The following is a 14641-nucleotide window of genomic DNA, read 5'->3' on the forward strand; positions in this document are numbered from 1 at the left end:
TTTGTCACTTCTTCTTTTGATATGGATCTGTGGTGGATCACCAATGTGCCATGTCTCTTTATTTTTCTTAGAGTTTATAGGACTCTAAAAATATTTTTTGGGGCAATCCATTGTAGAGTTTTTACTTATGATGGTGCTGCACCTCTTCGCCCCACGTGTATGAAGTTTAATATGAATTTTGACGCTCTACACTGAGTTTATTCCTTTGTTGGAGGCTTCCCATGGAAACCATGCCTATCATTTACACCAGATTCTAAATCTGGTAACACACGGCTATAATGTAGCACCAGTTGATCACAAAACTCATTGCCTAAGGTTGCTATGTCATAAAGGTCTTCCAGGCCAGGTTGACAGGTCTCTCAGAAAGCCTATCTGATCTGCGCTTCTTGTCTGTTTTGCCTGAAAGGAGAAAAATAGATTCTACGGGGTTGGTTAAGGATGGCAGGAAAGGTATTTTGTTTTTCAAATTTGTGTCAGGCCATGTTACGTGTGGATCTCCCATTACATTGCTGCTCCTGCTTAGCTGTTGAAACTGTTAGCAGATAATCCTGGGGTCCATACAGAACATAAAATTATAGATGGGTAAACAGTGAATTACAGGGATGTTTTTGCCCTTGCCTATTTGATATCGCTCAGATCCCCTCAGAGATAAACTTCCCTGAAATTCACTGTTACCTATCTATAATTCTACAAATAAATAATACATAAACCTAAAATTTTAATACCATCAAAGAATACTGTTGAATATTATTGTGGAGTCCATAATGGCACACAATATTTGTATGGTAATAAATAGTATACACTCTGAAAATGTTATGGTGAATGCAAATTGTCTGCCAATTGTGTGTCAAATACCCTTTAACTGTTGTGTGCCTGACTTTTCACATTTATCATTCTATAGGACTTTAAATGGCGCTTCACAAATAAATGAGTTTCCTGATTTGAATGGTACTACACGTCTTGAAAGTCTGTAAGTGTTCAATCGTTTTAATTTTCTTTAAAACAAAAGGAAAAAACAATCATGCATTATATCAAGTAGTTACATTCATTTCAAAAATCAGTATTTGTTGTGTGTAGATTGAAGGTGCTAACACGCTGTTTGTGTTTTACTTTAAACAGAACATTAACTGGAGCTCAGATTGTGTCCCTCCCCACAAGCGTCTGTGATCAATTGCCTAATCTACAAGTGCTGTAAGTTTCAATAACGAAGAACAAGTAAAGCATGCTATTTTAGGAAATGCACAAGACTATTTGATTGTAACGCAATGAAATTATAAAATACATCTTATATAATCAAAGCAATTGAAATTATGTTTGATAAATCAGTGTGGTTACATTTTGCATCCATTAGCTGTAATGCAGATGTTTGAATCGTCCAATTATAGCGTCTTTACGGCTTTCCATCTTGCCATGATCACAGAGATGTTTGAAGACTTTAAAAGAGTAGAAATCCTAGCCATGAAGCAAAATGTATCTGATAAAGACATCCAGCTACAGATTCCTTACCTTTAAATTCCCCACGTGTCAAACTTGACCAGGAAGATTTTTGTGTGACCGGTACCCCTGCACGCCGATAGGTGGCGTCGATTGGCTCCCTGCATCCGCGTTATTCGCATCAGAAGTGACATCCACGTAACCTATATAAGCGCCCCGCAGCGTGCTGACCTCAGTTGTTTTCTTTCCACACCTGTTAGCGCTGATCCGAAGAAAGAGTAATCCCCCTGTCGGTTTTTGTTACTTTTTACTGAGCTCTTTTTTTGCGGAATTCTTCCTCATGGTTTTGTCGAGGATGTCTTCTAGAAAGACAGAGTTTAAACAGTGTGGTGTCTGTCATTACGCAATGTCAGTTTCAGACCCACACCTCGTGTGTCTATGGTGTCTTGAGCACGACCACAATTCTAAGTCATGCTCGGACTGCCAGACCATGGCATCAAAGGCTTTGAGGGAGCGGTCCCTGAAGCAGCGTGCGGCCAAGCAGGCAATGCTGAGTCGTGCGAATCATCTGAGATCTTGATCCCGATCGAGAGGGAGGTCGCGGGACTGCTCCAGGAGCCCCAAGTCCTCTTCCTCCCATTGCAGGTCATTGAGATATTAGAGAAATAATGATAAGAAGCCTAAGAATTCAAAGCATTCTCCGACTTCTCCTCATCCGTCAGCTGACGTGACGAAGGAGCATGGACTTTCGAGGCACGGTTTTCAAAGTAGTTGCCAGTGCCAACATCAAGCCTCCCAGCTTTTCCAGCAGCCGGAGTGACCCCCACTCAGGGAAAATAATTTCACAAGGCCATGTGTCGCATATTTGAGCGCCTGACTCCTCCAGCGCACCATTGGGTCCCACATGGTTCCGCGCCAGTGGCTTCTGCCTCAGCTCCAATAGGCCCCTGTGGATCCGTGCATGGATCTGGACCATCTTCAGTCATGCCAAAGCAACCTCTCCTGATGCCGGCACTGACGCCCATGCTCCCAGCGCCACTGGCACCAGTCCCATTTATATCAGCGAAGCAGGAATGGAGTTGACTGACGCCGATTCCGGCGCCACCATGACCCTCGTATCCTAGGTCTGTGCCCTGAGCCCTATTCTGAAGGGCTAGGCCTCGGGGAAGAATGGGAGGGATCACTGGACCTTTTAGAATATGATTAAGAAGCTCAGGAAGGTACGGACTGTGTGTCAGGAACTCGGTGATGCCAGTGGTCTTGATGCATCCCTAGACACTGGTATGCTTTCACCCCATACTGTGGCTATGGAGGACGGAGCATCATATTCCCTGGTGGTGAAGAGGGAAGCGGAGGTCCTGGATCTCAAGATGCCCACTGTGGCAGTCAAAACTAACATCTTGATGGAAGTGTTACAACCCAAACCCTGCTCCCTTTTAATGAAGCGCTAACAGATGTCCTACTGGGAACCTGGTCCAAGCCCAGCACAGGGGCTCCTGTAAACAGTACAAATGTCAACCGCCCGCACCTAGGGACCCGAACTACCTCTCCCAACACCCCACCCCTTAGAGCTAGGTGATGCAAGCCTCTACATCCCATGGTAGGTTCCCTGCCGCACCCTCAGACAGGGAATCCAAGAGGCTGGATAGCTTGGGAAAGAAGATGTTTTCTTACACCAGCCTTGCTTTGCAGTTAGTGAATACGGCATGCTTATTGGGCCACTAGTGGAGGAGTGTGGCTCACTGATTAGAGCGGCAGACCCTGATGCAGAGGTCTGGCCCGGGACCAGGGTTCAATTCCCGACGCGGCAGGGTCACTAGCCCAAAAATGTCCACGGACTCGATAATTCTCGCCTCGGTGCCTATTCTAATCATGGGATCCCACGCTGCAACTCTGGGCAATAGTTGCTTAATCTCCACTACGGCGGCCCACCCGCTGCGGGATGCCTGGCTTTCACCCTGGGGATACCCAGTAGGGGTTATCTCACAGGGAAAAGCCAGGACGAGTTCCCAAGGCAAGCGCCTTGATGCCTTTGGGTGATACGTGCGCTATATAAGTCGCAATACATTTAGACATTTACATTTACTAATCCCATACTCTGTGGGACACAGTTGTGCAAGTGCTGCCGCAGGTGCCAGACTAGGCCCGGGCCATTCTCTCCCAAGTGTTCAAGGACAGGAGAGACGTAGCAAAGTTCACCATTAGTTGTGTTTGCATACGACTGACTCGCAGGGCAGAGAGGTTTCGTCGACGGTCCCACTTAGACCCCATGCTTGGCTAAGAACATCTGTTTTTTCAGGGAATGTCCCGGCTTCCCTCATCGACATGCCCTTTGATGGGAACCGTTTCTTCGGAGACAAGGCAGGCTCAATGCTGGAGCACTTTAAGGGAACGCCAACCTTATCCCAGCCACTGCTCCACTTCATCATCCCAGACTGTGGAGGTGGGGGAGGGGGGCGAGGACGCAGTTCATTCCGAACCTGTGGGTCAGGTACGTCAAGGTCTGCCACAATCAACAATCATCCTGTAGCCACAGCCTCCTTATCTCGGCCTCCAAAATCATGGGCGTTCAGTTGGTGGCAGAATCAGCCATTATTTCCACCACTGGCAGTCCATAACATCGGACAGGTGGGATTTACACGGTTATTTGGAGTGGCAACTCCCTTCACTTCAAATCCACCCCCCTTGCCTTCATCTCACAACCGGCTGACAGAGGATCATTTGTCCTTTCTGCACTAGGAAGTCACGGCTTTCCTGGCCAAGAGAACCATAGAGAGGAAGTGCACACTAAGAGCATGATTACTAACTTTTATCAAATGTTTTATTTTCCCTTTTTCTTTCATTTAATTAATTTTGGTTATTTATAAACCAAAAAAAACTATAAAATATTAAATATATTTCATTTTCATAAAGATTTACCTTAGTTGGTCAAATAATAGTTGGTTAATCAGTCGAATACATCATTATTCGACTGATTAAAGTAATGTGGATTAAAAAAAAAAAGAAAAATACACATCGAGAGATGAAAACTATAGCCTTTGGCAGTCGTTCCTTTAGGACTGCCACTGCAGCTGTCCCAAGTAGACCACCAAGCCCGTTGTGAACCCACCCGCAGGATTCCAAGTTGAATCCTGGGCTGGTGGTGCTGCAGTATCAAGGCGGCGGGTTTATTTGGCTCATAGGAGATCCTAAACAGCATACAACTGCCGTGACAGTGCCACCAGCATGTCTGTGCACGGTGTGGAATGCACCATGTCATGCATGCCACATAGTGCTCACATGACCATGCACTCTTGGGGGGTCACATCAGTAGCATTGTTGGGGGCTCCTTTCCATCAAGCATTTCATAGCGTCTCCCTGCCATGAAATGCTTGGTGGAAAGGCAGATCGAAATTTGCTCTGCGGTGGTGGCCTTAAAGGTGGGTGTCAAGGAAGAATACTGCTTATCAAATTCTATCTATGGGGAACCCATTAGCACCTGGTTTCATGCCATTGTTCGCCGAGGATATTAACTCTTAAGAAACAATGGTGCTTCTAGCTCCTCTCCCTGGGATGTATTCAGTGTGCACACTGGTAGATCAGGATGTAGACTGTTCAATCAGTGGAGGAGCTTGGTTTGTGTATACATTTGAATAATTCTCTGCAAATTTCTCTGCAATAGAGGCAGGATCTCTAACTAGGTTACCATTGTTCTGGTGCACCTGTGGAATCAAACAAATCCACATCCTGTGTTGTCGGCTTGTCCCCCCATTCGTTGATCCTGTGCCCAGTGGTAAGCCATGAGAGTCTGACAGCATTCAGCGAGAGGCATGAAGCTCCTCCACTGCCACTACCATCTAAGGATGTGAGCCTCCCTCAATTACGAGCCCCATGTTCAAGCTCAGGGTGTCTAATCCCTTGTTTTGTTCTTTCACCCTAGTTATGAGAGCTTTAATGTGGCCTCCCACACCATACATTTGGATTCCACCTAGCCGACATTATTCTCAGAGTATGATGCCACTTTCTCCCTAAGCCTATTCGAGACATGCTCATTGTTAATCTAACATGAATTGAGGTGCCACCCCCTTTATTAGTTGTCAGGCACCCGCAAAGATGCAGTTACATAGGGAAATAGTCAGACAAACTGCATGGGAGTATACTCACCCCCTGAATTCCCACCAGGTTTTTGGCTGGCATGAAGAAATGGTCAAGGTCTTTGAAGGAGGAATGTAAGTATAAAAAGAATGGGCCAGATTTACAACCTGCAAAATAGCGCATCGCAAATTGCGAGTCATTTGCGACTCGCAATTTGTGAGGCGCTATTTTGCATGTACAACAGTGTGTTTAACACTGTTTGCGATTAGCAAATTGTGCGGCTCATGAATATTAATGAACCTCTCGCAATTTTCGAGTCTATAGCGAATGACAGGCCCTCCCAGCAATGGTGGCACGCTGAGCTCAGCAGACCACCATGTCTGGGACTGCTTTTTAAATAAAGCATTTTTTTTTAAATTCAGCCCGTTTTCCTTAAAGGAAAACGGGATGGATTTAAAAAAGAAAAATGAAACTTTTCAGTTTAATTTTTTTGAGGGGAGGCAGTGGTGTCTGGGACCACTGCCTGCTCTTAAAAACTATTTTCTAATATACTCACAAAGGGGTTGGGGTCCCCTGGGTACCCCTTCCCCTTTGCGAGTGGTTTACCACCTGCTTGAAGTAGGTGGTAAACTGCAAGTGTTTTGCAGCTGCAAATGAGGTTGCAAAACACTAGTACATAACATATTGACACGCTATTAGGAAGGGACGACCCTTCCTAATAGGGAGAGTCGCGTATGCTATTTTGCGAGTCAGTGACTCGCAAAATAGCATTTGCACCTGCTATTACCCTTTGTTGCTGTCGCAAACGGAAGGTTCTACCATTTGCGGCCGGAAAAAAGGGTTGTAAATCTGGCCCAATGTGTATTGTCTCCTGTCGGGGTGGAATTACCTCCGCACATCACACAGCCCCATAGAATCTGCCCACGAAGAGAGGAAAGTCAACCTGACCGTCACTCTACCACTGTTACACTATCACTGAGAGTATCTAGTGTTGCAGTTGTGCCAGATGGGCAGCCAGGGCTGCCCAGTGGCCTCAATAAGCACCAAGGGAATATAAGTGCTGAGGACTGGACAGGGTTACCACTCGAGTGAGTCAGTAATTATTACAAAACACGCAAGTGGGTCCACATGATCTGTTGATGTATCTAAGGGAAATATTTCAGGAAAAGTATGGCCACACTCCTATCATCAAATGTATAACCAGCATGATACACCCCACTGCTTTATTGAGCTTTTTTGAACTTATTATTGAGCCGGTATTGAGCACGTAGAATGTGGTGGTGCCAGTCCAAATTAGGGTATGTCTTGGCAGGGCGTTATGTGTAGTGGTGAGAGGAAGAGCAAGCAGTGTGAAAAAATGTATATTACACCAGGCAGGGGATACAACAAGCAGTCCTTTACCAACACACTCCCCACCCAGTACCTTCAGAACTGTCTCTCTGTAACATAACCCCATTAACTAATAACCAATACTTTAAAAAATACAACTGGGGTCATCTGTCTAAGAAAACTAGAGATGAGTTGATGTGTGAAGCAGACTACTCCTGGATGATTAGGAACACTTATCCCCTTGCTTTCTACCCACCCTTGTCCACCCTCACTAAAACAATTTAATGTAATGAATCTTTCATGGTGCATCTGTAATGCATGTGGATTAATGTCAATGGTGTAGTGTAGTTCCTATTATCCCAATAGGCTCTGCGCATTGGAATAATATCTTCAATAGTATAGACCTAGGGCAGAGGTTAACTAGGTCTTCTACTGACGATATTAGACTTAAAGTTTTTGGTTTTGCCAGCTAGCTCAGAGTTCACTAGAAACTTTCTCGAATAGGCAAGGAGGAGTTTAACTTCCCTGGATAGACAAGAAGGGGTTTAGTTTCTGACAACCATAGAACATGACAACTTTGCTCTCCCCCAATCAAGAGTGTATCTCTAGAGTCGTGTGAAAACAAAAGACAACTTATTGTACTCAGTCAGTACGTGCATTCTTAGTTTCACCAGTTTGTAGAGAAAAGGAAGAGACGGGCGTGTTCAATAAAAGATGTTATTTATTGATCAGTCTCTTTTCTCGTACAAGAGAAATGAATCGATATTATTGCGATACTTATGGTTAAGTAAAGTGCATACAATAAAAGCAGAAGTATAAAATAATACTGCAGAAGCATTGATATGGTTTCTAAGCCATATGATAGTTAAAATTGATAAAATAGATACATACATATATACATTTCACTAACCGTACTCAACTGGTGCTTCTAACCACGCCTACCCCAGTGTACCTGACCTAAGCCTAATACGTGGGCGGGAGAAGATAAGTAGCAGTTTAAGTTAAGTTTGTTTTGCCAAGTGACTGACTCAAGAATTCTCTGCAAGGGGTTGTTCAGTTCTGTACCTGAGATCTAGAATGGTTGAGGGCTGGTATCTCTCGTCTCTGGTCTTGATATTCCAGCTGCCTGTGAGGGCTGCTTGGAAGCGCCGGAGCTGGATTTCTCGGCAGGAGAAAAGCAGCGTCTCGTTCTCAGCGCATCAGGAAGGCGGGGCAGCGCGTGTGGGCTTCGCTCTCTGCTGGGCTCCTCAGCGCGTCTCGCTGCTCCGATCTCGTCACCACCGCGTGTGTTTGCTTACGGCAATGTCGGTAATATTTATACCTGTAAGGTGTCGAGATTGACGTAAGGATGGACATGGATACGTCAATAAGGATGTCATACGAACGGGCTTGTTCGCACATTCTTTTGCTGAAGTTCTCGGTGAAATCAAAACAATGGCCGCAGGGATTTTCCCAGGTTGTCATAGGTTTGATTTGTTTTGAGAACTCCGTATGCCTTATCAGGGGCTGGAGGAATAGTGCTTGTCTAATTAGATGGCATGCGTTATTACCTAATCAGATAACACGTGTCTGTGCCGTGGTGTGGCTTAATCAGATAACGGTTTTGCACCGTGGGTCGGCTGCTAGTTAAGTATTAACCAGAACAGGGCCGGGAATAGGGGAATCGATACAGAACCTATAGGAATACATCACACCCACTCCACGCTGACTATGTCCATATTTACAAGATCTAGGCATAGCAAATACACTAGTAGAGCATGTGTATACCGTACCACCCCAAAATACATCCATATGCTTTTTGAAACATGAAATATACGAAACGATATATATATACATTATATGCACTCAAGCAGTATATTAATGCTAAATATCATGCATATTCATACATCATAACTAATAAAATATGAAAATTACACATGAAATGGCTCTTAAGACAGAAGAAAAAAAATGCGAGACCATTTCATCACAAAATAAAATATTTATGAACAGGCTAGAGGGCGGCTAATAATTCTAAAGTTCCTAAAATAGAAATATAGTTTTTTAAGAATAGTCTCTACTTTAAGCAGAAGATGAGTGTCCCGAAAAATTGTAAATAATTTTTGGGGCCGCTGAAAAATAATGTTCCGCTGTCCGTAAACTGGAGAAAATTGTTCACGATACTTTATTATCAAAGTCGAAGGCCAAATTCATGGTGTTGGGAACGCCGTGTGCTAGCCTGCTCAAAAGCCATTATTTCTGCTCTGGTGAGAACATCATATCATTTAGACTCTCGAAAAAAGCTGTCAACAGCTTCCTGTGAAAGTTCCATTAACTCGGAAAAAGATGTTACCATGCATTCGTGAGCATGATTGCCTTCATTGATGTTTGGATCAGCATAGCTGACAGAAGGTCGTACCTGATCGATGCTGCTTTCATCTTGAACCTCACTACCCCTTAATCGTAGTGGTGAAGTCTCCACGAATGCCGTCATCAGGATTGGTAGCCGCTGGGGACAGCACAATGCATGAGCCGTGACCGGACCCAACAAAGTTTCTGCATCCATTGGCGCATCCGATTGTAGCGTCAGACAGGTGTCCAACACGCATTCTTCTCCGCATAGCAAGCACCTTAATACAGGTAAAACACAGCTTTGCCACATTGGTCTAAATGAAAGAAACCAAGTCATGTTCAGGTCTCTAAGCCGGGATAGTCCAAGGATTTTAGATATCTGGTCCCGGTATCCAATGGCTAGGATTGTTTCTTCCCTTGTCGCAGGTGTTTTGTCTGTGACACGGTTTGCCATAGCGAAATAACAGGATCAAAAATAGGATTCCTGCCACTAGTCCCAAAAGAAGAGGAAGTCCACCAAAGACGGAATGGACAAAGTCTGGAAAAATACCCAGAATGGCTTTAAATGGTGTTAAAGCCCCCGAAAACACTGTCTTAAATACATTTGAGACTCCACTGGTATCAGAAATATTTAAGATTTCGTTCAGGATTTCTGCAAAATGTATGGGGGAATTAGTTGATAACAATGAATGAATCTCTGCCGTTGTCCTTGCAACTTGGAGATCATACGTTTCCTTTGATGACGTGAGCCTGGTCGGCGTCTGAAGGAGCACTGTTTTCATTCTGCTTAAAGTATCGACTCTAATGGAAGAAATTTTCAAATTCGGCCATAACCTTGCCTCCCTGTCTGGCATTGCGCTGGGGAACAATACTCGTTCACAGCACATGACCTTCGCAGTCGTACTTATGAGATAAGCTACTCCAGGCACCAAGCTACAACATCTGCGGTCTACGATTATAATGTAACTCCCGTTCGATAGTCTCCTAAAGAATGGTTCTATTTGTGTCGCAGGTGTGCCTAGCTGGTGACATGAAAGGTTATTTGAGGACCCTTCACAGGCTCCGTGTAAACTAATACCATTACACAGAAGTGTACCGCTTAGTGACATGGCACAATTATTGCCACTAAGAAACACTTTCCGGCCTTTATTACTGACACAAGCATGTGAATAGGGCAAGTTCCATGTTGACTTAATGTACCCTTTACCCAATTTTTCGTACATGCCAGCCTGTATATATTTTTGGCAGTATTGAAACCTGAAAGTAGATATTGGAATATTAATTATTCCATGTATTATCCACTCACTGACAGGTCGTTCTGACATTGTCAATGGTAATCTCTCGAGTTTCTCAATGCTCAGGATTGTATAATCAGCACCCTTCTGTGCCATACTGATTTGTTTATCAGTAAGGTTAAAGATATTGAACAGTGACGTTGTGTTGATTAAACGCCAAGGCACATAGCCTGAACGCAGATTTTGTAACGTCCAGCCAAGTTGTACAATAGAACGCAATTGGGACTGACCGTGTTGTAACAACAGTAAGTCTTGCGATATTATGTCGATTGCTGAAGACACAATGCTGTCCAAAGAGTATATTCTGGAGGACAGAGTCATTAACCCATTGTCCACTACAGAAAGTGATTTTTCCAAATGAATACGCACAATTTCCCGTATTCTCTCTGATGTTTCAATTTGAGTTATTTTCCAGGCTTCGTTATAAGCTGCATATACAGAGGCTGCTATGAAGCGTTTTTGACGCTGTTTGCGTGGTCCCATAATGAAATCACGCAAGTCAGCATCATCAGTAAGTAAAGTTAGGTTTCGCTTAATTTCTGCCAGTGTGGATGTTTGTAGCCATTGAAGGCAGAGCTTGCCCACACTGTACGTGGTAATTATCCCTGGGTGTTGTCTTTGGGAATATCTAGGGTCTGGCCTGGTCAATTTGAACCCCTGGATTTTGTTCAGGAATCTGTCTTGACAGTTATTAGTATCTGTGGGCCAGATCAACCACTTTTTCCAATCTGGATGTGTTCTGTTTTGGCTTAATATATGGTTTACGTCTATCTCCTCATCTGTCGAGCTATTACTGTTTATCGTTGGCTTTGGAATAGACGGTTTGTTTAAATCTTTGATTTTGGCTAGGCCAAGACAGGTAGTTTGTTGAATAGTGTCATTCAAAAATATCATTTGTTCTGGGATCATGCAGGCTCTAAACAATGATTCTATACCTTGTACTTGCCATTCCTTTGTACCCCAAACACTTTTTACTTCAACATTTTTGTCCCAGTATTCAAAACCAAACGTACTCATTTGTTCAAAAACCGAGTCTGAATATATCAATTTAGTGTTTGTAAGCATGGTTTTTGTACCTGTCTTGTTTGATAATTTGAAATAAAACGTTTCTGCATTACTTGTGTTGAACCCTGAAAAATATGAATATTTGTCATAAAAGGTTCTTGAGCTACCTTTTGGAGGGGTTGCACAGTGTTCCCATTGATTATAATTTAGAACATTTCTAGGTTGTGCAGATTTATGCAGATAATGATTACTATAGTGATTATAGCAGAACATTTTATCATAATTAGATGAACCCTGCAAATAATCATGTTTTGTAAATTTAGCAGACATCACTAGGTCAGACATCATATTATTAATGCTTTCCACGTCCCAATCATCAGCAACTGAGCTTGGTTTTACAAAGTCACTCAATGAGATCTTGATTTGGTGTGGATATTTCAGGATTTCAACCGGACCATAGATTTCATAATCAGTATTGTCCCATGCTACCCCACCGGGTATAGGATTGGCTGTGAAGTTGACTGAAGAAAGTTCTCTTTTCTCGACGAGTGAAGACGTGTGTGGTTTGAGGACCAAGTTGATTTTCTGGCTTGCTGTGTCCATTTTAGCATATTTTCCCTCAATGAAGTGTCCCAAACATAGTATCATGATGAGCCAAAGTATGAGGATAAGTGCACCTAAGGCCACCCAGAATTCAATCCATGGAGAAATCAGATAGGTTTCTTTCTGTTGTTGAAAAAGTTCCTTAGCTTTATCTTTAAAAGTTTTTGTTGATGTTTGTTCCTTTGATTCACTCAGGTTTTCAGATGAATCGCTGAAGTTGATGAAGTAACAGGATGCCGTTCTGTCTATTGTTCCAATAGTTTCAGGATTGATATTTGCTTTATCCGTGTGTTTTGTTGCAGCAGCATAGTCATTTATTACTTCATTGTAGATTGGTGTGTCTTTGCTAAGTGTTTTTATTTGGGTTTGTAGAGGTTTAAGTTCCATAGCATTGTTGCATAGACCTTGTTGTTGTTCTTTTGGCATTTCAAACGTGAGTAGCCTCTTAGATTGAACCTCTGTGTTTGTAGCAAACCTTGGTGTTCTACTACTTATCGGGAGTCCACTTGGCCTACTGTTTGTTATCGGCCACATGATTGTGGTTTAACAGGTCGATGGATACAACTCGGTTCTCCTTTTTACCAGCAAGGGGCGGTAGTACTACTGATCTTGTCCCGTTGATAGACAAGACAGGAACTGCTTTTCTGTAAGAAGGCCCAAATTCCTTCTTTACCGCGATCTTTTCTCTGACTAGATCCCCGACTTTTGGAATCCAGACAGGTCTTGCTGGGACAGGTGGTTTTTCTTCAGTGGTCGTTGGCTGTTGTTTCAACGTTATGTTGCTCAGGTCTTTCCTTGTTTCGTTTAAGTCCTGTAAAATAGCCAAACGATCTTTGATATCAAAGCTTTTTTCTTTAACCACTGAAGTCTGACTGTCAAGATCTAAGACCATCATTCTAGTTCCAAACAATAGTTCGTACGGACTGAATCCCCTCAGAGAATTTCTTGGCAGGTTATTTAGACTACGTTGGACACTTATTAGATGTTTGACCCACCCAGCTCCCGAACCTAATACCTTCGCTGTTATAGATTGCTTTATGTCACGGTTTTTTCTTTCTACGATTCCGTTTCCCTCGGGATGAAATGGACAAGAATACCGCAATGCAATGCCCATGCTGGTCATGGCCTCCTTATAAGCTCGAGAGCTAAAAGCAGGACCCTGGTCAGAATGCAACATGCCAATTGCGTATGTGCCGATAAAGACTCGCAAATCTCTTATAACAGTTCTGGCGTCAGCCGATCGCTGGGGCCACATCCAAATGAATCTCGTGCAGGAATCCACTGCGACCATGATATATTTATAGTTGCCATCCCTTTGTAAGGGACCACAGTGGTCCAGGTAAACACAAGCTAATGGTTTATCCGAGATTAGAAGGGGCGTCTGAGCTGGTCGTCTCACTGTTGATACTTTCATTTTTTGACAAATTTCACATTCTAGAACATAGTTCCGTGTTTGTCTTCTCATTTGCGGCCACCAGTATCTCTGTTTTAATAATGATACTGTGGCTGAGACGCCAGCATGTACAGAAGCAAGTCCTTCGTGTGCCGCTATGATAAGTCCTAACCTATGTTCCATGTTTGGAATTGCCCTATCCCCCACTCCAGGGATTCGAGCAAACGGAACATTGTTTGTATCAGTCATATATGAGTATTTCACTGGAAAGCCTTTTGGGAGTGTTTCTATCGAATCCTTTCCTGTCGCGCTGACAGCTTTTAATATATCGCTGTCTATTTTTGTTTTTGACCGTGTGATGGCGGCTACGGAAGCCGTTTGCACAGCTGCCTTCGCTGCCTCATCAGCCAATGAATTCCCTGCAACGTGAACGCCATCACGTTGATGACTCAGTGTATGTATCACGTGAGTCTTTGGTAGTTCTCAAAAGAACTACCTGTTCCCAAAGCATTTTATGCTTGATTGTGCCTCCTTTTGCATCCTTAAAACCATTCTGAAGCCAGATCTGTAAGTATTCATTGTAAGACTGAACGCAATAATACGAATCGCACACTATGAGTGTGGGGAATTCTCGATCGGTATTTTCAAGCGCCATCTTGAATGCTAGTAGTTCTGCTCTTTGAGCTGTACAATCTCCTAGAGATTGTGTTTTAGTGACCGTTGGTTTAAATTTCCCTTCGTGCCAGCGACCTTTAACGATCGCGCACGCAGCACTGTAAGCTTGTTTACCCCCTACTGCGGGTTGTGCTGACCCGTCTGTATATATTATACAGCCGTAGTGTTCTAGAGGCAGAATTTCGATTGGCGGAGGACATTCAAATTCGTATTGGAGAAATTCTTGTGTTTTTAAGTTGGGATCAAATTCGTATACAACGTCTGTTGCAGCAAGAGAATTAGCCCACTGTATCCACCTTGGATGGAGTGCTTTAGCATTTGGAATGCTTGCTTTTGTTACCGCCTCCAGGGCTGGTATTGGTGTCACGATGATTATTCGTTTACCTTGTGCTAGGGCCCTTTCCTTTGCTACAGCAGTCTGTAGCGCTGTCAGAATTTTTTCCGTTGGACTAAATTTCATTTCAGCCTTTGTGTACAAGTGTGATTTGTATGCAATTGGTACCTT

The 14641-nt window shown here is 43.5% G+C and overlaps 1 protein-coding gene across 1 annotated transcript in view; it reads left to right on the forward strand.

Moving 5' to 3' along the window:
• The window catches only part of LGR5 (leucine rich repeat containing G protein-coupled receptor 5), a 1130716-nt gene that overhangs the window by 807880 nt on the left and 308195 nt on the right, over positions 1-14641 (forward strand). Inside the window, exons 10-11 of the mRNA XM_078673922.1 lie at positions 902-970; positions 1120-1191. Coding sequence (XP_078530048.1) covers positions 902-970; positions 1120-1191 — 141 coding nt within the window. The remainder of the gene's footprint in view (positions 1-901; positions 971-1119; positions 1192-14641) is intronic.

The sequence above is a fragment of the Lissotriton helveticus genome, chromosome 1_1, assembly GCF_964261635.1.
Source record: "Lissotriton helveticus chromosome 1_1, aLisHel1.1, whole genome shotgun sequence".
In the NCBI taxonomy this organism is placed as follows: domain Eukaryota; kingdom Metazoa; phylum Chordata; class Amphibia; order Caudata; family Salamandridae; genus Lissotriton; species Lissotriton helveticus.